The sequence below is a fragment of the Papilio machaon genome, chromosome 13 (assembly GCF_912999745.1).
Source record: "Papilio machaon chromosome 13, ilPapMach1.1, whole genome shotgun sequence".
Taxonomy (NCBI): Eukaryota; Metazoa; Arthropoda; class Insecta; order Lepidoptera; family Papilionidae; genus Papilio; species Papilio machaon.
The window spans coordinates 5,223,701-5,250,812 of NC_059998.1; the positions used below are offsets into that span (position 1 = coordinate 5,223,701).

Genomic DNA, 27,112 nt, shown 5'->3' on the forward strand with positions numbered 1-27,112 from the left:
ACTACCTCAGTGTAGATTTATCCTTGTCAGTGTTTTTATTACCAGAAAAAATATAGCAATAGGTACGTATAAATTACATGATATAAAGAAATCCATTTTTTTTTCTTTAATTTCTTTATTGAAATAAAAAAAACATCACATTTAAATATTATGACAAAAAAGCTACAAATAAGCAAAACTGAAATACGAATTACTAAATTACAGAGTCTTTAAACCAGTTTCTAATAAGTCGTTTTGTTGTTAAAAAATTATATATTAACAACAAAATAGTCGTAATAGATAATCACTATGTTTGAAATTACGAAGGTTGATTTTTTTAAGCTTTAATAAGCCAAAAGACCTTCGACTTTGGACCAAAGTTAAATTTTATTGCGAACAATGACAAGTACGAGATAACAGCTCACTCTAGTAAATAAACATAGTAACTATTCTTAAATTTTGAATTTCAAATGATATGGTTCGTTTTCGAGAACTATTAACCAGTATTATTTACTAACTGAGTTGCCTTTTCTTTAGCAATATTTTTATCTTATTAACGGTTTATAATTCACTAGCTGTCGCCCGCGACTCTGTTCGAGCGGCATTAAAAAAAATTAATAAGTAGCCTTCAAACAAACATCCATCTACCTAAAAATTTTAATATCATTCGCATTTTCATTCATTCATTTTCATATTCAGTAGGTCTGAGAATCGGCCAACATCTATTTTTCATTTATTTTTTTTTAATTGCGCGCGGACGGAGTCGCGGGCGACAGCTAGTATAATTATAAATGTCTAATTTTGTCCTCAATTGCCAACATTGAAAAAATTATTGTGTTGCTATTAAAATTAAGAATATAATTTTGCAAATTTTTGCCGTCACTATCCTCAATTTATTGTTCAAACAAATTCAATTCAATTGGAGTAGAAAATAATTAAAGTCAATAAAGTATACAAAAGTAATTACCATTAAAACTATCTAAATTACTGGGGCAATAGAAATTCAGCTCACTATATACACTTGACTCTTCATAAGGCACTCTGGTTGGCTTCAGGTTGCCAGTCTCAGGAGGAAACAGTATCCAACGCTTTCTGTAAACATTATAAAAATTAAAAAGTATTTAAAAAGTATTTATAATATCGACGCCCCCATCGAAAAATCCTGTAAAGCACTCTTACCGAGTTCTTGCTTTTCGAATTCGGCATTTAAAGATCCTATTGCACGTTGTGATTTTTATTTTTATATTTTGCTTAATGTTAATTACGAAGATAAAAAGTCATTATTGAAACAGATTTTTATTTTATTTCCGGTATGATAATACATTTCATGATATGATAATATATTTTTCCTTTCATAGCACAGAATACACATGAGATGAAAGAGAATGAAAATTAAATACAATGAAGCTATAAAAATTAGCTTTGTTTTGGTATCTAAAAGGTTCTTGTACAATAATTATTGGTGAAGTTTAATCAATAATTATTGTACAAGAACCTTAAAGAATCAAGAATTAAAGAAATACGGTTTTTTGCTTCTCCTGAAAAATTTGATTTTTCCTATTACGGGGTAATTCGGTGGGGGCGTAAGTAAGATTGGTCGCGTCATGTCTCTTCGTCAATCGCTCATTTTACAATGGGTTATCCCACTTTGAGAAATGCGGAATTCCGTTTGGTTTCACATTGATATACAAAAATTTCGTTTCCCCGTCAATCTTAGAATTTCTTTAATCTCTTATTTGAACACATAAGTTCAAACAAGTCCATTAAGAATTATTTAGTAATTACAGCAAGTCAAAGTTCATAGTGTATCATCTTTCCGCTGAATTGCCAGCGCCGCATATAAACATAGCCTGATGGATTGATGCCAACATGCCGATGTTTATAACTCACACCACATCATTTAATTCTATATCATGACAGGTGACAACAGTCATACTGATTAGTGATGCAACGGAAGTGTCTTAGCGGAACCAGAAACGGAAACAGATGTCAAAAATAAATTTTAGCAGAAACGGAAACGGAAGCGGATGCGGAAACAGAAGTGTAAATAATATGAAAAAAAAAACATATTTACAAATATTTTTTCTTTTGGTAAAAACAGTTTATATTCGTTTTTAATTTATTAAGGCATGGGATATCGGTGTCCTTTAGCCTTCAATGTATGTATTTTTACTGTGCTGCAATAAGTTAAAATACGTGTTGATAAACGGAGGCTTTTAAATATTAAAACCATTTTACAAATATATTTCTTTATTAATACATTCACTGCTGACCACTCGGATCCGAGTGGGCAGAGCTATTAGTAGCGGCGCCTCCCGATGCGCCTCGGATCCAAGCGAGGGGCCCGTTCACTTTGTAGTAGTAGTAAGTCGCCGGCGTTTGAAGCGAAACGAAAAAGAGTATTAGTTTCATTCTTACAGTGTTATAGTGATTAGTACCACGCTCGTACGGAGGCAAACATACAAATATCTTGTATCACATAAAGCTAAGTCTGAACTTTGTTATGTATGTATATTTTTTAATATATGTATGTCCTGTATGTGTGTGTGTGTGTGTATGAAATGTTACAAGATCTTGAACCATGTAGATAAAAGCTTGTTTTGATTAGAATCCTTACATGTTTTACTCAATATTCTGGAATTTGATGAAAAACTTAACTTTGTCAAAATCTTGTAACATATTAGTACACAGAAATGCGATCGTGGAACAAATATCTACATATTAGTGAACTAAACCATTGCCATCCCTAGCGCTCAAAATGATGATCCCTAGCGATCAAATGCAAAAAATGTGTTTTTTTTATTTAAATAATTATAATAACATTATTAATTTATCTATATGTTCAAAAATTCCCAGATACTAAATAAAAATTCACCATAAAAAGTTTTTGCTCCCAGCTGTTACTTTTTTTTATTTTGTAAACAGTGAATGTGCTAAGTATCAAATACACCAAATCTAGATTAGAAAAAGATATAATTATTAGGCGTCGGTGGCTCGTGGCACTTGACTTGCAATCTGCAGGGGCTGGGTTCGAATCCCGCCATGTACCAATGTGTTTTTCGATTTACATATGTACATTTATCCGACGATCTTACGGTGAAGAAAAACATAGTGATGCTGCTTGCATATATCTGAGAAAAAATTCAATGATATGTGTGAAGTCAACCCGCTCTGGGCCTGTGTGGTTGACTATGGCCTAGTCACCCTTCATTTGGGGTAGGCTCCCAGCCCCTCAGTGTATAGTGAGCTGATGATAATAATGATGATGATATATTACATGGTTATCACTTATTCAAAAGTACATTTAATAACTCGTAAGTATGAAATAGTCACATTTTGCCAGTTGTCAAATTTTATATGGACAACAACTAGACAGTTCACTCCAGCAAGAGAAGCTGATTGTTTCAAACAGCAGCAGAAAATATTACGCGCTTAAATTCACGAAAAAGTACGTAAACAAACAAATGCGACAAGTGCCGAAAGGCCGCGCACGGATTGCGCGTCTCGCGCCGCGTATTTGGATCTCTCAGCCGTCGTAAAGTTCCGTTTTATCTCCGTTATAAAATGTGCGGAAACAGAAGCAGAAACGGATGTTGAAAAGCGTGCGGAACTTCCGCAGTTGCGGAAACGGAAACAGACATCCGTTGCATCACTAATACTGATACATATACGTAATAGGTTTTTCGCGTTACTCACTATAATTCTCGTTCGTAATTTTAGCTGACAAGCACTTAATTGCACTCAGGAATAAAATATATATCTATATATCTTCTATCTATATCTATATATATAAAAGAAAGTCGTGTTAGTTACACTATTTATGACTCAAGAACGGCTGAATCGATTTGACTGAAAATTGGTGGGCAGGTAGCTTAGAACCAGGAAACGGACATAGGATAATTTTTACCCCGTTTTCTATTTTTTATTCCGCGCGGACGGAGTCGCGGGTAAAAGCTAGTTAGTTATAAACAAGTGTATACAATTATAGCCAGACCGATAGTAAAACTCAAATTTACATTACATTATTTGAATACGTAAAATATATGATTAAACCGATTTCTTCTGTTTGAAAACATGAAAGCAATTCGTTGATTAGTTTTGGCAGTGCCATAGGTACTCGTATATTTGAAGTAGAAACTTTTAATTAACTTTTACTACGTACACAAAACTAACTTTAATTGAGTAAACATAATTTTTAATACTTAGAAATGTAAAATAAATAAATTATGAAAAATATTTTAATACGTTCAATCACTTAATTGCTATTACTTTATATTATTATCCTCAAAAACCATATTGGTACAATTCTAGTGGTATAAAAACGATTTAAAAAAATACCTAGGATATCTTTCGACAACATCAACAGTTATGCGATGGAATTATGAACAAGCACTAATTTATTCATCAAATAATTAAAAAAAATGTATTTATTTCAAGTAAATCTTTACAATTAAGTTGCCGGGGCTTCCCAAAAAGTAGTCAAGAGACACTTGTGTAGGGAATGCCTCACTCTTCCAGTGTACATAGCAGTTTCGACTTACATTTTAACATAAAGAGTAAATAATTTTCAAGATTAACATTTCTTTGTGAGTGTAAATAATGATACTGAATAAAAAGAAATTTAACCATAAAAAAATCAAATGTTAGCAAGCAAAGGCTGTGATCGTTAGTGGAGTGGATAGCAAGCTACTTTATTAATTCCCTTTGACAACGTTACAACCTACGCGATCTCGGGGCTGGATTATGTTTCACAGACTCCTTCTACCTTTATAACTGAATTGCTTTTAGCAGACATTTGTAAAGGTTAGGTTTGCATTTAGTGCAAATAATGCGAAAAAATAAATGATATGATAAACGACATTTACATTGCTCGTTGAATTTATGTCCTTCTTTTCTGAACTGATGAATTTTTGGTCTTCGCTGATGTTAACTTACTTCGGCGTTAGTCGGTGTGGGGTAACAAACCATACTCTGCATCTCGAATTATGGCAGTGCTCGATCAATAAAATTCACTTTTTGAGCACCAGAAGTTGTTTTCGTTTGAAATTATTATATTTTACATGATAGAAAAATAACTCAAAAGTTAATCATTTAAGCTACGTTTCTCCACAGACATGTCAAATGACGTCATTACTAGCTAAATAAAAAGTAAATAAATGCCTACATTACTGTATTCAACACTGATCGTAAGCACCATACGCAAATAGTATTACAATACTCCACGATAAGCACAAGGTCGTATCAAAATTAATTCATGCGTCCAATCTTAAACGATAACTACGTAATATCGACAGAGGTAACTGGCAACACCATAAAATCAATGACGTATGCTTGCGTTGTAATTGTGATTTCATACATGACGAAAGTCGACATTTAAAACGGCATGTGGGCACTAAAATTAATCAAATTGTTATGATTAATAAGTGATTTGTTCATGTGAAAAAGAAATCACTGTGATGATGAAGTAAGTGATGAACGATGGTACTGCAAATGAAAAGAATTTACAGTAATAGCGCCATTTAAAATTGGAATTTCGGAAATCGAGGCACTTTTTAGTAGAACTACAAAGTTTTATAACTTATAATTTGTTTTAGTGGTTTATAATCAGACTCCGAAATTGACAAAATGGAATCTATTTAAAAACTTAAGTGCATGATCCTTAACATTAATTAGAGAATATATACATACTTAGCAAATAAGAATAGCATGCAATGTCTCCAAGCAGTCAGATGGCGCGGCGCTGGCGATCTCATGTGTCGCGGAGACACTGGGTCGCTGCGCGAGCGCAGTATGTAGTAAGTGAGTACTAAAAAGCATAGATAAGTAAATAATTTGTATATTTGTATGAATAAATATAGAGTGTAATTAACTAATTGAATTAGTTTTTAATTAAAGCTGATATTGTCCTGATGATCAATCAACTGTTGCAGAAACTTCATATTGGAAGAGAAAGATTCTGTTTGGAATGAGTGGATAATAAATTACAATTAACGCACAAACACAAAGAAACATATAACATACGCTACGCACACTAAGACGATGATTTGTTTCAACAACACGCACACATGACCGCAGTCTATATTTTGATTAACATACAAATGTACGCATTGGCGGTGCGAATGCGCAGCTCTGCGATAACAGTGCACCCGGCATCTTGTTATCCACAAGGCCTGTTCACTACAATCAACTACGCAAGGAAAAAATGCAAGTATTTGTAGTAACTACGCCACAATTTTATCGCATACTCGTAATGTACGTGAAACTACTACGTTTATTTATATGGACTAGTGAACGTAATCTGTGGTATTTCATGCCCCATTGCATGTATTTTTCTATGTCCATAGTCATATAGGTATCTTTGGTCTGTAACCGTCCATTTTATTCTACGTTCGTATAGACAAATATCAATCGTTTATGGCACTCTCTTGTTAAACACAAAATTTTATTTGCTTAAAGATGTACTCTTAGAAATCATAAAAAAATCTATTATACCTTTTAATTAGTCATCCCTCGAATATTTCAAGACTGATTTATTAAAGATGCTCAAGCTCGACATCGCACTTTTTTTAAGACAGAGGAAAAGAAAAAGTTAATCCTATCTTACATGTTTCCTACCAACATGTTTTATGTGAATGTTTCGGGAAATGCGAACTCTGATCTCATTTGAATTATACTTTCCTTATCCAAACAGCGTTACACGCAAGCTAATATTGATTCCATCAAGAATCCATAAATAAAGATTATCACAAACATAGACGTATATATTTACTTTATTAACGTTATTGAATATAAATTTGTTTTCATCCATTTATATTCCATGAAGATGTCGAATTAAATAACAAAGGGCTCTAATATCAAAGCTGACGTTCCACAAGCAAATAGTTAAAGGCAAATTGTTTACCGTTCGAAATTATCTCAGAGCAGCGGGCGGGCGGCGCGTCTAGCGGCGGCTGAGCTCTGAGCACACGTGTATTTCTTTAAAAGGGAATATCTAATTTTATTCAGTAAATCTAATTTCTTTTACTTATGATGGGAATGAGATGTGACGGACGAAGGAGAAATATTTCCCTACCGTGTGTCCCTTCCTCCGTCGATTTTATGATGTCTAAGGACAGTGGTCGCTTAGCTATTTCGGCGAATTCAGGTAGCTACTTACTAGTTTGCCATCTTATAATGTAAAAAATACTTGTACAATATTAGCAAATATTTCGTTACAATAACAGCGAATTAAAACGTTTTCAATTGTCAGTGAAAGAATGATGATAACAATTGCTGTGCAGTGTTATACAACTCGTGTTAAATAACATGACACCTGAGACCGATGAGCTCATACCAACTTGTTTATGCTTCCCTTTCATTGTTTAAATGTATACTTTTATATGTGTCTGTACAAATAAAAATCAATGTTGGTATATTTGTAGGCACGAGTTCCTAAACCACTAGACTGTTGTGATGAAAAAGTGGTAGGGATACCAGAATACCAGAAAATGTGACATGAAAAACCTTAAAACTAAAGAAAAATCTTTTTCGTATTCTTAAAAAAAAAACCTTTCTTCATTATTAACTTGCATTGCAAAGCGAGGCAGATTCAGTAAGTTAAAAAAAACACTAAAAACGTGTTTCTAATAAAAATACAAACTTCAATATGATAGTAAATAGAAATAAATCATCTGTGGAAATAATTTTCATGCAGATAAAAAATATCTTACGATAATATAAAAAAACTTGAAATCTGTATTTCAATTTGAGGCTACCGTAAGGTGACTTGAACTCAGAAAGGACACATAAAACGCGGGTGCCGGTCGTTGGTCAGTTCCTAAACGTTCTGCCACTTTGTTTCTGCATGATAATGTGGCGCGGCGCCGGCTTTGGCCATGCATTATACATGTTGTTGCAATACGCCCCGCCTCATAATATAACAGGTATCGACGTTTTACATCTCATATATCCGATAACAGACACCAAGTCAATTTCCTTCCATACACTTATCATAAATTTTGCAGGATGGTAATTTTTTTTGCACGAGATTTTGGATTTTTGGGGGCAACCAAACCATGGTATCTGCCAAGGTTTTATTAAAATCTGTCCAATGGGTAAGAACTACAAACATACATTCAATGATTTTTACCTCGAAATAAAAGGTTGTTAACAAGAGCTTGCAGCGTCTGAAGCCCTACAATGTTCGCTAATAGCTTTGACAAAGGGTCAGTACAATCAATAAAGACTGTTCTAAATTCCAATCCCCTAACTTACTGAGTTTATTGTTTAAAAAATGAGAAATTAGATAATGAACCAATAAGGATAGAGCTAAAAAAGACAGGGATAGCAATCTCAAGAAGGTTTACCATTGTTCTGGTCAGGCCAAAGTTCACTGGACAACGGCAACAAAAGAAGTATCTTTATACAGAGATTCATCATTATGACACATAGATATATATATATGTCCACGATTGGACTTCAAACTGCTAATGATGGTAAATATGTTTGTTGTATATTAATTTTAATGTTATTAGATGTACCCATACATTGTAACATTAAAGTTTCAAAGCTCATAGCAATACAACTTTAACCTCGTTCAATGTAAAGTTGGTATCAACGTGTAACTATGTGGAGGCGAGGTAGAAGAACGTGCAGGTCGGCGCTGCATCGAGCGTCCCCCCCTCCCTCCTGCGTTCTCTAACGCCCCTCTCGCCACCTACAAAAACATGGCCGTCGTAAAACAAACATCATTACATGGTATTGCCAACCCTAAATATACCTAAGTTTTTAGGAATTGTTTTTCAAAATTAAGAACATCTCGTTAAATTTCTTAATAACGTATTGTTTATTTATAGAGATATTATTGGATTACAAAATGGTAATAGTAATTGATGTTTTATATGTATGTATTTCTGAACAAAAATTTGTAATATCAAAAGCCGATGGAAATCAGCTAATATGAAAATGTCTTCAAAAATAACAGGAAGCGATGTACGGTTCGAAGGTTACCTTAATGACTTGAATGTGGAAAAGGGAAAAATAGTATTTGTTAAAATTTAAATTCTTTTTATATATCTAGAAAGAAACAGAGTACAAGATAAGATGTATAACGATATGGTTACAAATAATAAGAAAATGTCAACGTTTTGGATATTTTAAAGACAGATGTGGTAACCCAGAGCTCAATATAACTACGTATAGAGTACAAACACGCATAGCCGCGGTGCACGCTGCACTCAAAACGTCCCAGCTTACATTGTAAGTGCGGTGTATATTTAACCCCGCTATAACATCCTTTACAACGTTTAGGTATCAACAACGCTATCTCACAACACATGTTACTTTCAAAACAATGTTAATGGTAAACACTGGAAATGTTTATTAATAATATTGATATTTAGATATATTAACGCGTGGAATATTACCGATACAAATTAATCGTAGTCCAGATTTTCTGGCTAAGGAACAATCAGTAGTTTTTATAAAATACAAACTAGCTTTGACAGTATCAAATCAATGACCTGTGTATTTTATGCCTAGCCTACGTGTTCTAAATCAAATACAATTTACAAACCAAATTGGTTTCGGATTATGGAAACATATTTTTTTTGTCCAAATTCAATTCAAATTATTGAGGCCGGCTCACAATTCACCTGATTGTTATTCTATTGGGGCTCACAAACGCATTCATGTACTTACTGTCCGGATTCGGAGTGTGGTGTGGAATCTTTTTATTATTATCAATTTTGGTTTTGCTCAAATCTTTGAGAGGACGAAAATTTTTGGACCTGAATTTACCAAAATCAATCAAAATCAAAAAACCAAGCGAAGTAACCGCTGTCCATAGACATCCGCAATTATAGATGTATTTTCATCAGCAGAAGAGAAGACGCGCAGAAAAAGGAGATTTTCACTTCTTATGCGTCCTCCGGCAAATCCATCTCACCTTGCCTACCTTTCCTTATAAGAAAAGGGTGGGAAGGGGAATAGGACTAAAATTTGGCCTCACTCACGCACACTGATGAGACGAAAAGCGGGATTACTTCCACTTCACATATGTCTTTTGTGCAGTCATGGTATAGAGCGATCTAGCCATTCGTGATTCAGCATATGAGGGATGCGGGCTCTACCACTTTTAAACGTCGGTTCTATTACTCTATTAAAAATATTTCAAACGCTTTTTTATCCTAAATTAATATAAATCTAATGTAATCATTATAAATCTTAAGCGTGTCTATTTGAATAAAGAACATTATAATTTTACTTAACAATTTAATGAGGGATCATTAAAGTAGGTCAACGTAGAAAAGCAATGAACAAAGAGGGTTATTTGACATTGATTTACTGTTCAGTTTCTCTATTGAAGCTGCAATAGATAGACACCCTTAGTCTATTGAAGTGTTTTATACGTAGAAGTTAAAGGTAAGGTCACATCGTCTCTTAGGCAACAGACAGCGCGTGCCGGGAACGGGAAATTAAGATCCTACCACGAGAACTACTGTTACCTTAGAATTTAATATAAAGGAAGTGAGAGAGTAAGGTATGACAAACATGATGTTGTTTTGTATCTAGTTTCGGCATTGCACACCACTGTTATGTGATATTAACTAAATCTCCTTCACATTTTAATGTATCATGAATTAAGGTATTTTTTAAATAAAACCTCTGTGAGTATTTTCGCAAAAAGAATAACTTTTCTTCTGAAAGATAGGCTATAATAGTTATGATAGTCTATATTACAACAATAAATAAATTATTTAAGGCGTTACTAGAAAAAATATTTTCTACACTTTGGTGCAGATAAAAAGTAATGTTTGTAGTTTAATTATTATTAGTTCGTGTTGTTAAAATCTTCATCGTCACAAATATTACAAAAATATTACTTACTTAATATCGAGTTTCCTTAGTACGAGCGATCCCCCAGCGCCTTGGGCGTTGCCCAGCAACCATCCAGGCCGAGCCAGCTGCGCCAGCCGCCATCTTGAATCATAATGCTCTTGTTGCACCCCCAACTGCGTATTGCAATTTATCTTTATTGTACAATATGCAGATTTAAAAATTTTCGTATTACCAAATCTCTATTTTAAATATGTCTATTTTTGTTTTGCTTTGAATTAAGCTCTTTCAAGGACGCACGTGAAAGCGACGCTCAAGGTTTTTTTATTGAAATTCTAAAGATGTTTTCTCAAAAGAATTTTAATTATATACGTAAATTGCGTACCGTTTTGTTGTTTTATTAATTACGGATGAGCTTTAAATAAAGACACGCTACTTTTAAAATTCAAGCTTTTTCATAATTTCAACATTATGTAGCTATCAAGGTGTTTAATTCTAATGATTTTTATGACGTCATGTATGAAAATTTAATTTATTGATTATTATGTAAAAATGAAACGAATAGTATAGTGTAAATCGATAAAAGAAGGCATATCAATTTGTGTTTTTCGTGTAGGTATGCTTTAATTTATAATCTTACTAATATTATAAATGCGAATGTTTAGAGGGATGGATGAATGGCTGGACGGATGACTGGATAGATGAATGTTTGTTAGTAGGTATCCCTGTAACGCCACAACAAATTTTGATGATAGCCCAGATGTAGAATATAGTCTGGCTGGACAAATAGGCTAGTTATTCATTTTTTTTAATTCCGTACGGTGAAGTCGCGGGCGACAGCTACTTTAAGGATAATTTTCCATCTGTTTTCATATACTGTTACACTCCAATTATTCGTCTGGCCGAGGGGCACTAAACATTATTCCTTTTGTTTAAACTACATACAGAAGAAATGTGTTTTTCGACTCCGTGTCCGTTTCGAGATCCGTTCAGCCGTTCTGGAGATACCTTCTAACAAACATCCATTCATCTAAAGTTTCGCATTAAAAATATAAATAAGAAGTGAGGTTAATATTATATTCTCTAAAAAAAAAAAAAAGACGTTAAGTAAACTTGACTTTTAAGACATAGGAAAACTTTAATAATCAGTAGATGCCAGCAATAACAAAACCTGTTGCACGAATTGGCCGATTTCCCCAACGCAAAATAACGACCACACAGATGACAGCCGTGAAGTGGAAGCAATTCCGCGTTTTGACTGAATAGTGTGTGTGCTGGAGACCAAATTTTAGTCCTCTTTCCCTTCCCATCCTTTTCTTATAAGGCAAGGAAAGAAGAGGGAGAATATTTGACGGAGGAAAGATGAATAGGAAGGAGAAATATTCTTTGTGTCTCTTACTCCGTCTATTAAAGGTAGTCAACGCATCTGCAATCGCGGATATCTATGGGTAGCTATTCGGTACGGGTACGAATTCAGGTTGCCGCTCGCTCGTTTGTCACATTAAGATATAAAAAGTAAAATTTTTTAAATTCATAGAAAACGTTTAAAAAAGATACAATGGTCTACAGATTAAAATGAATATTCTATTGTTCTAAACAGAACGTATGCAGAGTAAATTCGAAGAGCTATTTATTCTGTTTTCAAAGCAGTTTCAGCACGCTTTCATTAACAAAGGAAAAAACAATATTTACCATGCCTTCATTTTTATTTCTATAAGTTGTTATTTTAAACAAATAGAGCAAGTTTAATAATGCTGTTTTAAAATGACAAATATCAAATCTGATTTTTATTGCCAAGGTCCAGTCTCTCGTCGTATAGTTCTTCAGTATTTTTTATCCATTAAATCAAAAAAAGTTAAACTATGCACATCTTAACTACTTGATAACGAGGTCTTACTTATTACGGCAGAATACAGAAAAAAAAACAAATGACTACTTAATTTTTTTCTCCTAAATAACAAAAGAGCAAAGTAACAAATTAGCTAGTTCGACATTAAACAGTCAGGGTGACCAGACACTTTTCCATAAATTATTCATATTTCTGTAATATTCAAAATTAACCACATTCGTCTGGCAATATATATATGTAGGTGACACCACAAATATAAAAAGTGCACAAAATGAATACTGCTATTTAACCATTATATTCACGCGGTTTAAAACATCATCTAATAATACTTTCAAAATTCCGACTTCAATGTCTGTTTTTCGTAAGGTCTAACGTTGTCGCTAAGTATAGTATTTTTCAAGTATGTTGGCGGCTGACCTTGAGCTGTGCGCTGCGCATTGCTCTCTACCCGCATCCCTTCGTGTACTAATTTTGTGTTCTGCACAGCGACTCTTGCGATGATTCGAGCTCTCGAGATATTTGAAAAGATTTCTACTTATCAAAAAACAAGGGGACCATTTTCTAAAACCACCAGATAGATCATAAGATCTTTCAAAGTGGACTTCGTCAGAAATCTATCCAAATATTTCATTGGTGACCTGGTCAAAATACAGCGAAATTTTATTAATTTGCACCTGCGTATTAATCATTTATTTATTTATTTTTCTTTTCTTAACATTCCTTAATTTTATGTGGTCAACATAACTTTATTTAATTTCATATATATGCGGGTGAAATTTTTAGTGCTCAAGTACAAATTCTTGCTTTATTTATTGAGTTATTTATAAAGAAAATGTTATATGTATATAATGTAATGTAATATGGTATGCGCCAATGTTTTAAAAAAGCTGATCATTTGACGCTTGACCACCTTACAATTTACATAGTCTGAAAGTGCATCATTTGGCTAACAGCCAAAATATAGTATAAATCGCACATCAACACACTAAATTTTATTCATATTGTACTTACTACTAGCTTTCGTTTGCCACTTCTTTAGTGTGAATCAGAGAGTAGGTAATTTTTGTTTTTATTTTGTAGTACGATTTTTTGACGTTGGGATAACGTTAACCAAGATTGCTGTTATACGCTATTAAATAAAAATTGCTAAAAATGACATCAGGCTTTTTAAAAGTCATTGTCCATTTTTCTTTCATGATTTTTTTTTGTTATTATCAAATACATCAGTTTTTTAACTGCATTCTGCATGTTGATGATTAACAGATCTCTCAAGACTGGTTAACTGTATACGGCCTATAAGTTATTCATCTTTGGTAAAACCCATTTGATTTAATAATAAGAAAACATTATACTGCGCAATTTAATTCAAAACGAAGTACATCGGTATCATACCTATAACTTGATTTGTTTATAAATTAAGTAAACTAATGAAAACAGTATTAAATTGTAACGTAATGCAAACCGGGTGTTGTTTATCGTCAACATAAGTATTTATTAATTTGCAATCGGTAGGTACTTACGATCTATTTGCTCATGATAAATACACACACACACACACGCGCGATAGTTGACATTGTGTACACACACACGATAGTTGTCATGCGTTACGTAAGCGAAGTGCATATTTACATGTTAGTCTTACCAGCTAAATGCCTCTATAAATAGCACGTGTCCAGTGTAGTACCATTGTTACTGCATAGATCTTGGTAGTTTTTACATCATCCATCAAACGTGTTATACAGTATATTTGACACTATTACATACATTAATACATAGATTACACTGTTGTGCTTTTCAAAAAATAGCATTAAATATCTGCTTATAATACGGATAAAATTTATATCTGGTAATACTAATAGCGGGGAATTAAGACGCGGTATGTGGTGAGGGGCGAGGAACAGCGGGGCGGGGTAGCGGTAGCGGCAGCGGCAGCCCAACCGACACAATACAAGGCCGTTGTCGAGTTCGATGACCGACCAATGTCACCTCTAGCGATGCAATTACACGATGGACTCCGCGCGAACTGCCCCCACGCTGTTATCATTTCGAGATGTTATTTAAGGGCCTTCATGTTTATCTAGAATGCACACACAATACAACGATAATGAATCGGGTCAACAGAATACTCGACTAATAAGGATCACGATAACAATAAATGTATTCACATTGACATTTAAATTTCATATTCCTTTACTTTCTCCATGTAAATCTATATATATAAAAGAAAGTCGTGTTAGTTACACTATTTATAACTCAAGAACGGCTGAATCGATTTGACTGAAAATTGGTGGGAAGGTAGCTTAGAACCAGGAAACGGACATAGGATAATTTTTACCCCGTTTTCTATTTTTTTGTTCCGCGCGGACGGAGTCGCGGGTAAAAGCTAGTTTTACATAAATTAAGCTATTATAAATTTAAAATGTTTTTTAAATTTATTTTTAGGTAGGTTTTTATGTGTGAACCCCCCGAACTCCGCTTCTGCTTAACCGATATTGATAATTCTTTTTTCAATTCCTACTACTAGGAATGTTCGGGACACCATTTTAATATGTGAAGCATAAAAAGTCCTATTCGATCCCTTACTTGGAACAAATCAAAGCCTTCGTAATCTTCGTTCGGACTTCGGTCTAAAGATTAGAAATCGGTTATCGTGACTAATAAAGTTGGTATAGGTTATTGCGACGTTGCGATTACCGACTTTTTTTAATTGCATATTTCTTATCTTATTACCAATGATTGCTATAAGTTGTATTTAGCGTTGCCAGGCGTCCGGATAAAGCCGGACATAGGTAGGCTTTTTGATTGCGTGTCCGGCCAAAATAAACGGTTTTTTCGGCTTTTGTTTACCCTTAATTGTACCTATTAATACTGAGACAAAATCCTAAATAATATAGGGTGTCCGACCTTTCTACCCAAATGTCCGGCCAAACTGGCTGGTCTGTCCAGCTAGTAGGTTTGGCGACCTGGCAACCCTAGTTGTATTAATAATAAGCATGATGAATCTTCCATTTAAGCGAAGAGTAAATATCAAACACGATAATTATGAACTTGCTTGACCTCCATTACAAATGTATGTGTGAAGTTGGCCACCAAAGCTTGTGCATTTGAAGTAAGTGACAAGATCTCATGAACAGGTCGAACGAATGGGTCACTAAGAATACCAACTTCGAACGGTTCAAGTCATGGAATGCATAATATAAATTATACCTATTCATTTTTTTTTAATTCTGTACCTGTTAACGTAAATTTTAAATGATAATCAAATAAAATGGACGGGCATCGTAAACGTCTCGTAGAAATTAGTAGATTATTGGTAGGTTTTAAAAAAGTATAAAATGTGGATTTTAATTTGTTAACACCGCAAATTTATAAAATCAAATAGAGTGGATCAACCGTGCTATGTATAAAGTATGGATTTTCTGATTTGTTCTCAAAATCTGAGTTCTTTTCTCTATTTGCTCGATTATGGTAGTCACGCGTTGTTCCCTTTGTTTTTGACGTTGGAATTTTTAAATAGAAATATATTTTTCGTTTACACATGAATGAAGCGTCATAGAAACCGTTAAATTGGTAACTTGGAAGTTGTCAAGGACAGGATACTGGTAAAGTAATTTTTTGTCGTACCCTTCCGAGAATGTTATTTCTCAGGAAATCACGGCTCAGGCACTAATCGGCCCTAATCACCAGGGATCGATTGTACTTACCTGTATAGCGTTGCCAGGCGTCCGGATAAAGCCGGACATAGGTAGGATTTTTGATTGCGTGTCCGGCCAAAATAAACGGTTTTCCGGCTTTTGTTAGGCTTTTTACATTTCCCAAACGAGATCTATTAATACTGAGACAAAAATCTAAATAATACAGGGTGTCCGACCTTTCTACCCAAATGTCCGGCCAAACTGGCTGGTCTGTCCGGCTAGTAGGTTTGGTGACACGGCAAACCTATAACTGTAGAGAGTATTATGCTTTTATCTTCTATACTTATAATGTAGCCCTGCCATAAAATATTAGAGACAACAATTTTATTGGAAAATTTTTAGAAAGTGCCTAAGAACTCATAGAATATATTTTGTCTATTAAAACAGTACCGAATTAATTAATTTAACTTATTTACCTAATTTTGTTGGTAAAATTTTTATTGGGGAAAACAAAAATTATTTTGTATATTGGCAACACAGATCGTTTTGGCGGGCACCTTGAGACGCCATTGACCGTGGTCATGGCCGCGTCCCTGACCGCGCCTCAGCATTCGGCGCTAGCGGAGTGAGTCCGCGCTGATGTATGTAACTACAATCTCAACGAACCATTTATAAATACAGATTCATTGTTAACTAACACGAATACTTCACCCCTTTTGTCCGCTAGAGGATAAGGAAGTATGGGTATTTGCGATCTCGTTGAACCTAAGCGCCTTGCCTGATTTGAAGAGTTTGTACTTTTCCCTCTAGGGTGTTAGGTTACTCAGATTTGAAGGGACCGCCGCAGCGTGTTAATTTTTGTACCTATGTATACTTCATTCATATATTATATTCATTCAAATTATAAGATATAGTCCTGTATGTACAATAAAAGAAATGCCAGTAAAAACATAGATGTATTATGTACATTGCAATCGAGGTCATATTAGCATAGCTGTACGGTGAATAGCTTACGCCTTGACTTTGTACTATGTAAATACAATAATACAATAGAGAAGTTGGCTTGATCATGTAACGCAATTAATTACCGATTGCAAAACAATGCAAGCAATTTATATGTGCTAACAATAAGTATGTACTTATATATTGTTAGTGTTGCAACATATATTTTTTAATTACTAAACGTCACGACAGTCGAGCCAAATCTGGAACTTGCTAATCCGAAACCCATATAACGATACATAGTAGGCTAAAGTAAACAACATTACTGTAACCAACATTTTCATCAGCTAGAATCAAGAAGATAACTAATGATTAATTAATTGAAAAATGTAGAACACATATTAACTAGTTATCGCCCGCGACACAAACTTAATTAGTAATCCATGTCCATGTGTTCTTTCAGACTCAACTCTAAATGTATGCCAAATTTCATAGAGACCTGTTGAGCCGTTTTAGAGATACCTTCAAACAAACATCCATCTAAAAATTCGCATTTATACACTATAACATCGTACTATATATTCGCAAATACTGTACAAATATGCTATAGATACGAGCCTACAAACTACAAACATAAGGCTCTGAAAACAATCAAACTTTTTGTCATTATCGGGCGCTTTGTTAATAAAATGGCTACCTACTACCCTATATTTCAAACAAAATCGCAATCATGGAGCTTGCTACGTCCGTTGATAAATAAAATAGCAACAATGCAGAAGATTTTCCTGGGACTTACAGAAAAATATTTATCTACTTTGTATTTCATATTCATTTATCGTGACACGCCATTGCCAATGTTGTGGAGAAAAAAAAACAAAGGAGGAAAAAACAAAAGAAGCACGCCGATGAAAAAGATGACAAATTTTGTTTTACCCAAACATTACCGCGAATTATGTAATTTTTTTTTGCATGATAATGTTAAGCAGGAATATAAATGTTTTATTAGATTAAAGTGCATATTGTGTCAAGTTCAAATGAAAGTAACAAAAACGATTCAGTTAAATGTTATATTAATTAGCGGGACAATCATCGGTCGCCGCACAGGTTGATAGAAAAATAAAATTTGAAGTTATAATTTTTAAGACTACTGGTGGTCACAATTGAACAAAAACACTAAATATAGGTATATAGTTTTAATTTTACGTTCATTTAATAGCATTCCTTACCGTTAAATACCTATTATATCTTCAACTGAAAATATTTTATTCAAGCGTAAACAAATGTGCGCTATGTACTATCAAGACATAAAAATACAATTTGTAAATACTAAGTCACGACTGTTACTGCGCAGTAAATGTTATAGTCCTAGATATTATTATACTCTAGGCGCAACAAAATATTATAAATACTCTTTAGTTACTTCAGAGTTCAACTTAAGCCGTTGATACACAAGAAAACGTAAATATTCGAAACTAATATTGTATGCTTGCGTCGCGAGTATCGCGTAGCGCGCGCTACGTACACACATTAAATCGTCGACACGAATTTACATAATGACAACTGTATAAACTTTAAACGAATCCTTTTTCACGAAGATCTCAACAAACAGGAAGCGTAAGACCGGCTTTGACAACGAAATAATAAAATGTAGGCGACGCGTGCCTGTGTACGAATCTCTACGACATTGTATTGCTTTATTACATTGTGTGTTTGCTGGGTTTCGAAAATTTATGTTGCCTTATGTACAAAGAGCTTTAGGCTTCCATAGTTCGCCGCAAAGACATGTACTCCTCCGACCAATCTAGTGAAATCACCAAATTCCTTTTTCGAATTTCATCACCAAAAGACAAAGAAAATATAAAAAGGTTTGTACAACTTATAGTTAGTAGACAGTCTACAGTATGCAAGGGGAAACTTAGAGAAAATTAATTTTGAATAAAACTTTAGTTCTTCAATAAAACAACTATAGTATAATTTTCCATTTTATTATACATCAATATATCATTGCAACGTACAATTTTAGCCGATTGAACGACACGGATTGTAAAAAAACGTGTTTAATAACACACACTAAAATCTTACATTAAATACCTACGTTTAAATTAGACATTCGTTCCACGCCTTTAAAATCACCGATATTTTACAATTTCATTGACATTGAGATATAGTCGTCACAACCTTACTTTTACTACTTTATTCCATAACAAATGTAAAGTCATTTATATTAAGTAAGGGTTTACAAATAATTAATTGAGAATTAAGCAACACATTTTAGATAATTAAGTTTTTAAATTCCAATTTGAAGTTTTGGCCTTTAGGAATTTACCACCACTAAGATAAAATCGCCATATAAAAAATTACAGACTGGATCCTTTAAAAGTAAAGCAGAATTATTCCACAACAATATTATTTTTATGCCACAAATAGTTTGCCATATAATAAATCAAGTTCGATAGCATAAAAATTACCCAAACATTTACCTAATCTAAACAACAACAATAATGTTTAATTTTTTCATTTTCTATGCTCTGTGCAATTTAAATCAAACCTTATACAACAATAACAACAAGGAGTACCACTTTACATAATAAAAATGAAATTTATAATAGCAGTCTTTGTCAATTTAACCAAATGGGGTCTGTGCAGTAACCAACTGACAACACTCGCCTTATCAGTATTAACGATAAGGCTGTATCTACACAAATCACAATTATAAGCTTATAATGACTACTTGAATTCGATTCCATATTTTAAACCTAGCGTGTTTTTGAACTAAGACATGGCTTCGTATATTTTATATCGATTTATTCAGCCAACTAAGCGCGATGACAGCGCGTCTATCATGTGGCCAGATATCCTTGTTCGACTATAAATTAAATTCGAGATGAGCCAAAGAGAAATTAATTTTTAACCTTTGTAACTAGACCAAAATAAAATAACAATTCACATAAACTAACAGCAATCATATAATATCATACTAAAATATTGCCAAAAAACTAATAAAGAATTTATTAAAATAATATAACACTATTGTTGCATCATAAATATGTTATAAAGCAGCTGTTCTAGATGTAGACTATAGGACCCAATTTATTATTACAGTGTTTCTTATTTACTAAATAATCACAAACTATAAAGAAAAATGACACCGAAAAGCTACATCAATTAAGCAGTACACTTAAATCTATAAATATTTAATATAATTTTCAAGTATATTCCAAATACATAGATACGGTACAATAAAAAACGTGATATTGATTTTTCCCTACATCAACATCTGGCAAGGTTTCATTTTTTTTTCTTCATAAATCTGCACTCCGAACTGACCCCAAGAATAGTTATTCAAATTATTATGTAGTTACTGATTACATAGAAATTTATTTTTAGCCGACTTCATTTATACAAAAGGACATGAGAAATGACAAATAAGAATTATAGATATTTCATAACAATTTAAGGGTGGGCCATAACTGTAACAGGCCAGCCAAAGCTGTGTTTTAGGGGTTTAAATTTTGTTGATCTATTACTGATTACTTTTATAATTGCTAAAATAATCAGTTACGAACTTTATGTTCCTTTCGATTTATGTTCTAAATACACTTTCACTCATTTTAATGTTCAGCAAATACAATTAATAAAGAATTTTATGTCTCAATCCGTAAAACGCGCCGTTTCTGTCTGAGCTCCCTTATTATATTAAAAAAAACATACCGACGAATTAAGAAACTTCTCATTTATGAAGTCGTTTAAAAAGAAAAAGAATCAACAAACTTCTAAAACGTAATCGCCGTAAACAATCTGAGTACAATTACGCGTCGATTAACGATAGTGTCTTTAAGATCAGTTTCACGTGGTTGGCAAAAAAATCTATTTCCTTTCATTATTACTTCAAGATATATACAAATCACCAAGTTATATTGATACGTTTTGAGAAATTATTGTCTCACATTAAAAATCTGTTAATTTGTCTTGATAGATAACTCGCTCTCTCTCTCTGTCCTACACTAGTTACCCTGTGGAGTAAACTGATACCACGATATGTCCTTTCTAGACAATCTCCAACCCCTTATTCAATTGAACACTCCATATTACACTGATGAAGTTTTATATCTAAATCCACCATCAATCTGAATAGCAAGTGTTTAAATCGGTCTTTTAACTCAGTGAAGTGGCGCAAACTTGATCGAATCGTAGACGGTTGAGATTCCAATTCCTAATGTCCAAGATTTTACTTGAACAATACCCAAGGTAATAGCTGTATATCATATTTTGTACATCTTATCTATATATATAAAAGAAAGTCGTGTTAGTTACACCATTTATAACTCAAGAACGGCTGAATCGATTTGACTGAAAATTGGTGGGCAGGTAGCTTAGAATCAGGAAACGGACATAGGATAATTTTTACCCCGTTTTCTATTTTTAATTTCGCGCGGACGGAGTCGCGGGTAAAAGCTAGTTTATGAATAAAACTAAGTTTACATTTTAAAAAGATAAACGGACAAATTGGACGTACAAACACAATATTTTTTTTACCATGGCAACTGACTAAATTTTTATACACGTCTAAACTTTAAAAAAGCAAACGTAGTCATTTATAAGACTGGTTGATATCAACAAAAGTGAATGTTATGAGTTTGGGGTGTAAACAGAAATTAAGTAAGCGTTGCCATTATGGAATTCCCAAAACGTTTCGTGAATCACGCACAATAGCCGACCTACCGCAATAGACGGCGGCGACGCCGGCGGAAAGCTGTGGCGGTGATTATCGAGGTAACAGCCGTGTATAGCGAGGCCGCCGCCGCGCCGCGCGATTCCTAACGGTGGTATTTGCACACGTACACATAGTATACACTATCATAGATAACATATACTTCTGTAGAGAACATACATTACAATGATGTATTGTTGATTATCAAGTTCAATTCCGGCGATTCGTCTAGTCCCTAATATCAAACATAATAATATAAATTTTCCAAGTTCCCTGTAGCACACCTCCGCTGCGGAACCGTAACCGCGGTAATTTCGTTAATATTTGTCAAAATGTATGAGAAGCGGAACATTAGAGAAATTGCCTGTTCCAATGCATAGGTTTGATTTCTACCTCCTTGATCGCACGGTATCGTCGATCTGCTTCGACGCGACTCAAGCCACACCTCCGCGCACCCGTCGCTACTTTTTTGCGGCGCCGCATTTTACTTCCATCCATATTTGTGACAAACGACAAATATAAAAGGGAAACTACATTTTTTTTCATAGATTGGACATTGATTTTACAGAAAAAATTCTTCCGATGTCCAGTTCCACAACTCAAATCTAATCAAATTACACTAGATCGCAGGGGAATTTATCCAGCGGTACTTGTATTTCGCGGTGGAGCTGGAGCTTAGGGCAAAAGTTAAACGAATATTTATTTAAAATCAAAATTGTCCTTCAAGTTGTCGTTATATTTACGAGGGTATGAGCAACTATGTGTCGAATATCAGGCATTGAGTATGGATATAACTTTTCTAATAGCTACGTTTCTATTAATATTTACATATAACCAAATAATAAAAATAACAAGCGTACATTATCCGTAAAACACTAAGATAAGCTTTTGGCACACTAATAGGACATTTTATTAGCAGTATAATATCAATAAAACTTTCAATTACTGAAACCAAACATAAAACCCGAGTATTTTTTGAATTTGAATTAAACAATCAAATATAATAAGATGGTACGATAAAATATGTAAAAAAAACACTAATTTTCGTGCATAGTTAAATAGGTATGTATATTCAAGATAAAGCATCGGAAGGATGATCTAGGCTATGTCTAGCGGCTATCATTAATATGGTCTTGTTTGATGTATTTTTTCATCAGTTCTACATTTTTAAAATTATCGAGCTGCCTCCTCCCACCCGCTTCCCTGGCGATTCAATGGAATAATGTCCTTGACAGATTATGAGATGCAGCGCAAGCTAATTTATAAGCCAGTGCACTCCTTTATATGATACTTTGTCAAATTCATTCAATCAAGAAATTTAGAATTTTTTGCAGATACTATATTTTATATACTATATTTTTTGCAGATAATTTGAATATACAATTACAGATACATATATGAACAACCATCAATATAATGCAACTACGAATGTAAAACATTACAAGTAATTATACTTCATGCAATCGTATGTAGTTAAACAACATAGTTTATTCGTGCACGTAGTCGTTAAGAAAAAAATTATATTTCTTACTTAAGTATTTAATACGATAATTATCTGTTTACCCACTTCACTGATAGAACTTGATCTTATTTTACAATTTTTTCCTGGCTAATGGCTGATCTTGGTTAGCTGGGATCAACACTTTTATATTTACTTAAACGCCTGATCTCTGTAATGCTCATTAGTGAAGTACCCTAATTGTTACTCATTTAATATAATTAGAATGTTTGAGCAAGAGTTAATTTGATTTTTTAAGACTCCTCAAATCTTTTCATTTATATGTTTTTCAAATAAAGAAAGAAAAATTAAAGTATATCCATATTTTTTTATATGTCATATTTAAGTAGACTATATCGAAGATTAATGTCTTGAGCATCAAAGCCGCTGATTGTAATTGGACGTAACGTAGTTTAATTCTTTTTTTTCATTTACAGCTATTGATGAACCAGGGAAAATTGGAACTGGAAACAGTAAGCTTAACTTCAATAGGCAACTGATAATAATTGCCATGAAAAGAATGAAGATGGTGGACCACTCATCTAAACCTCATGATTTTAGTTTCCTAGTGTGGTTTGTCAATAAAATATAACATTGGCATAATAGTAATACATTTATATGACCTTTTTTACCAAAACATTATTAGATTTCATTAATTTTTCAATTTATCATTTGCCCACAATATTAGTTATTAAATGGTCAGTTGGTTTATTTTATATGTTAGTTGGATGTCAAATAAATCAATTAAAAAATATAAAATTAAAAATGTATTTAATTAATTCCACCAATCAATTGCAAAAGCCCTTAGGCAACAAACCAGTTACAAGCAAAAAAATAAGGTAATAACACGAGTCTGACTGCTAGCAATTTACTAATAACCCCTGAATATATCTGACTTAGAAAAACATTTGATAACTTCGCAACTGGTCACTTTTAATGTGAATTTATTTTTCACAATCTACAGTAGAAAAATACTCTTTAAGTCAGTATGTAAATTTAAAAAGAAAATACCACAGTTTTCAGACTTACATTCCATTATCTGGCAAAGAAACACTACACATCCTCATAATTATATTCATTAAAGGATGGATAAGGTGGTGAATACATTTTATGGCATATGCGTTGCTATAAAATGTACAATACAAAGTTGAATTAGAAAAATGGACCCTCATATGTGCTAGGGAATAACACCACATTAAATAATTGCTGAGAATTGCACATACATTTAATAATTTTTTAAACACCTTATAAAATGTGTTACTTAACTAGAATTAGATTAGAGTACATATAATATAACTGTTGGTCTAAAGGATTCATGCAAAAATAAATTGCCATCCCTTTCATACACTTTCAAAAAACTGTGACATGTTTTTGCATGAATTTTGTAGAAAACAATTATAATGTGCAGCACATACTTTGTATTTGCCGATACACATAGTTCAAAAAAGGACACATATCAGAACACAACATGAAACACCTATTGTCTTTCCTATTTCATATAGTTTAAGGTACACATATTACATAAACCTATTACAAACTTTTCACAATAAAATTAACTGTGTCTTTTCAGTACTTCCAAATCATCAGGGTCAGATTTTTTTCTTTTTCTTGTATCAAACCTTATACCAGTCTCTTGGACGACCTTTTCACTATTTTTAATAGCAGATATGATGTTTTCTTTCGAAGGTGGGACTAATTTTAATTCATCAATATTCTCATTGGCCGGGGGCTCTACTAGATGCATCACAATGCGCTCCAAGTGCTTTGGGTGCTCCACGGGAGCCTCATCAACACATGACACTCTCTCGCTTTGATTCTCCATATCAACAATAACAGAATATTTTCTCTTCATTTCCTCCATCATCTTCCGTCCATATTCTTGACTGATGACTCTATTGATACAAACAAAACTTTGCACCTTTTTAGTATTTGGATCTATTTCTAAAAATCCACGTGTTCTCATATAAATGAAGTGACCTGAACGAGTCATCAGTCTATAATAGGACTCGCCGTATTCTCTGCTTTGATCATACATTTGTCGCAGGACACATATTACCCAACGCACATCATCTTTATGCATAAATATAAAAGCAGATGTGCCAGTTACCTCTTCTGTCATGTAACCGGCAGCAAGGGATATACTTTGGTCACATTCCACAATACGACCATCAATCAAATGCCTGGTCTTATACTCTGAATATGCAGTAGGTGATACCAAACACACTGGCCTTACATTGGAAAGTACATGTACCATTCCAATAAAAACAAAGTCATTTCCGCTGGAGGAAAATGTGCGATTATGCCTAACTCTCTGCCTTCTAATTATTTGTTTATCTTGAACTCCATTAGCTGTTGCTTTGTCTGAACGTCTATGTGTACCATTAATATGGCACTGTTCATATCTTGGCAGGTCAGACTTGGCTCCTGCTCTCAAGAAACGAATTTTAAAATTGTGATGCTGTTTCAGTAAATTATCATCAAACCCTGATTGCAGTTCTGGAGGGTAAATGTGGAATCTTAAAATATCCTTGTCCTCATTGTGCACATACTTGTAAATGTCTTGTCCTAACAAGTCTATATCACAATATCCCAGTTTCTCTTGAATATTCGGAGAAACTATAAAAATTCGACCACGGCAAGTTACAGCAATCATAAAGCCACCAAAGAGATCGAAATACTTCAGAACCGCTGAAGACCATGTTTCTAGGTGATCACATTTAATAGTGTCCCCAAAAACATGTTCATTTCGAAGCTTGTCAGCTGCTAGTCTTAGAATACTTGTTTTGTCTAATTTTCTTTGTGTAGGTATGATATCATTTAGAAGAGAATGAATGGATTCAATTTCTGCTTTATATTGACTTCTGCGGTGTTTTTCTGCTATAATGCGTGATTCCCGGTCGCTCGCCTTCGCTAATGGCATTTCTGGTGATCGAGAATCCGACGAGGAATCAGTGCAATTTCCAGCACCATGCGCGGACGCATGCACAGCGAAATTTTGAGGAGGCGACACATTAGCTGCCATTGCAAATTCGGGACCTACCTGACTAGTTATTGACGAATGCATTGCAAGTCGAGCATTCGATGAGCCAGGAGAGGTCATTTTGAATTATAACACAATTTTATTCAACACTATAATGTCCTTGTTTATGTCTCGTTCATTACAATCAGCTCATAACTTATCACACTGATCACCGAAGTAAACTTTTCTGCATTGTTCAAACGTTTTGAAAAAATGTTTGAGTAAAACAAAATTCTATTCGTTCATGTAATGATAAATCGTTAATTTTTCACACTTCATAGTGCATATAATTACTTCAAAGTAACAATCTCTTATCCGTAGCTACAACACACACAAAACGGACTGATCCGAACTGTTGTGAAATGTGAAGTTGTCAGAAATATGAAAGAAACAAAGAGGAGCTATATCTATGGAATTTATCATCACAAATACAAAGAGTAAGGACAACTATCCATAGATTGTTTTATTTTTCAAATAATCATGGATTTAAATTTTTATTATTTTTAAATTATTATTTTTTTACATTTGAACTATCAATTTGATACATTAATTATTTATAAAATGTTATTAATTTCTTAGACTAAGACTATAAATTTAATTAAACAACTCTCTGAGGTCTTGTCTTGTCACCATTTGTCATTGTCATTGTCACATTTCAAAACAC

General features: G+C 33.5%; 1 protein-coding gene across 1 annotated transcript; it reads right to left on the reverse strand.

The window, feature by feature from the left end:
- Window positions 1-24,196: 24,196 nt before the first annotated feature.
- On the reverse strand, window positions 24,197-26,800 carry LOC106710555 (circadian locomoter output cycles protein kaput). Its single transcript, XM_014502636.2, has one exon. It carries the CDS (start codon window positions 26,527-26,529, stop codon window positions 24,982-24,984), a length of 1,548 nt encoding a protein of 515 aa, XP_014358122.1. The 5' UTR covers window positions 26,530-26,800; the 3' UTR covers window positions 24,197-24,981.
- Window positions 26,801-27,112: the final 312 nt, after the last annotated feature.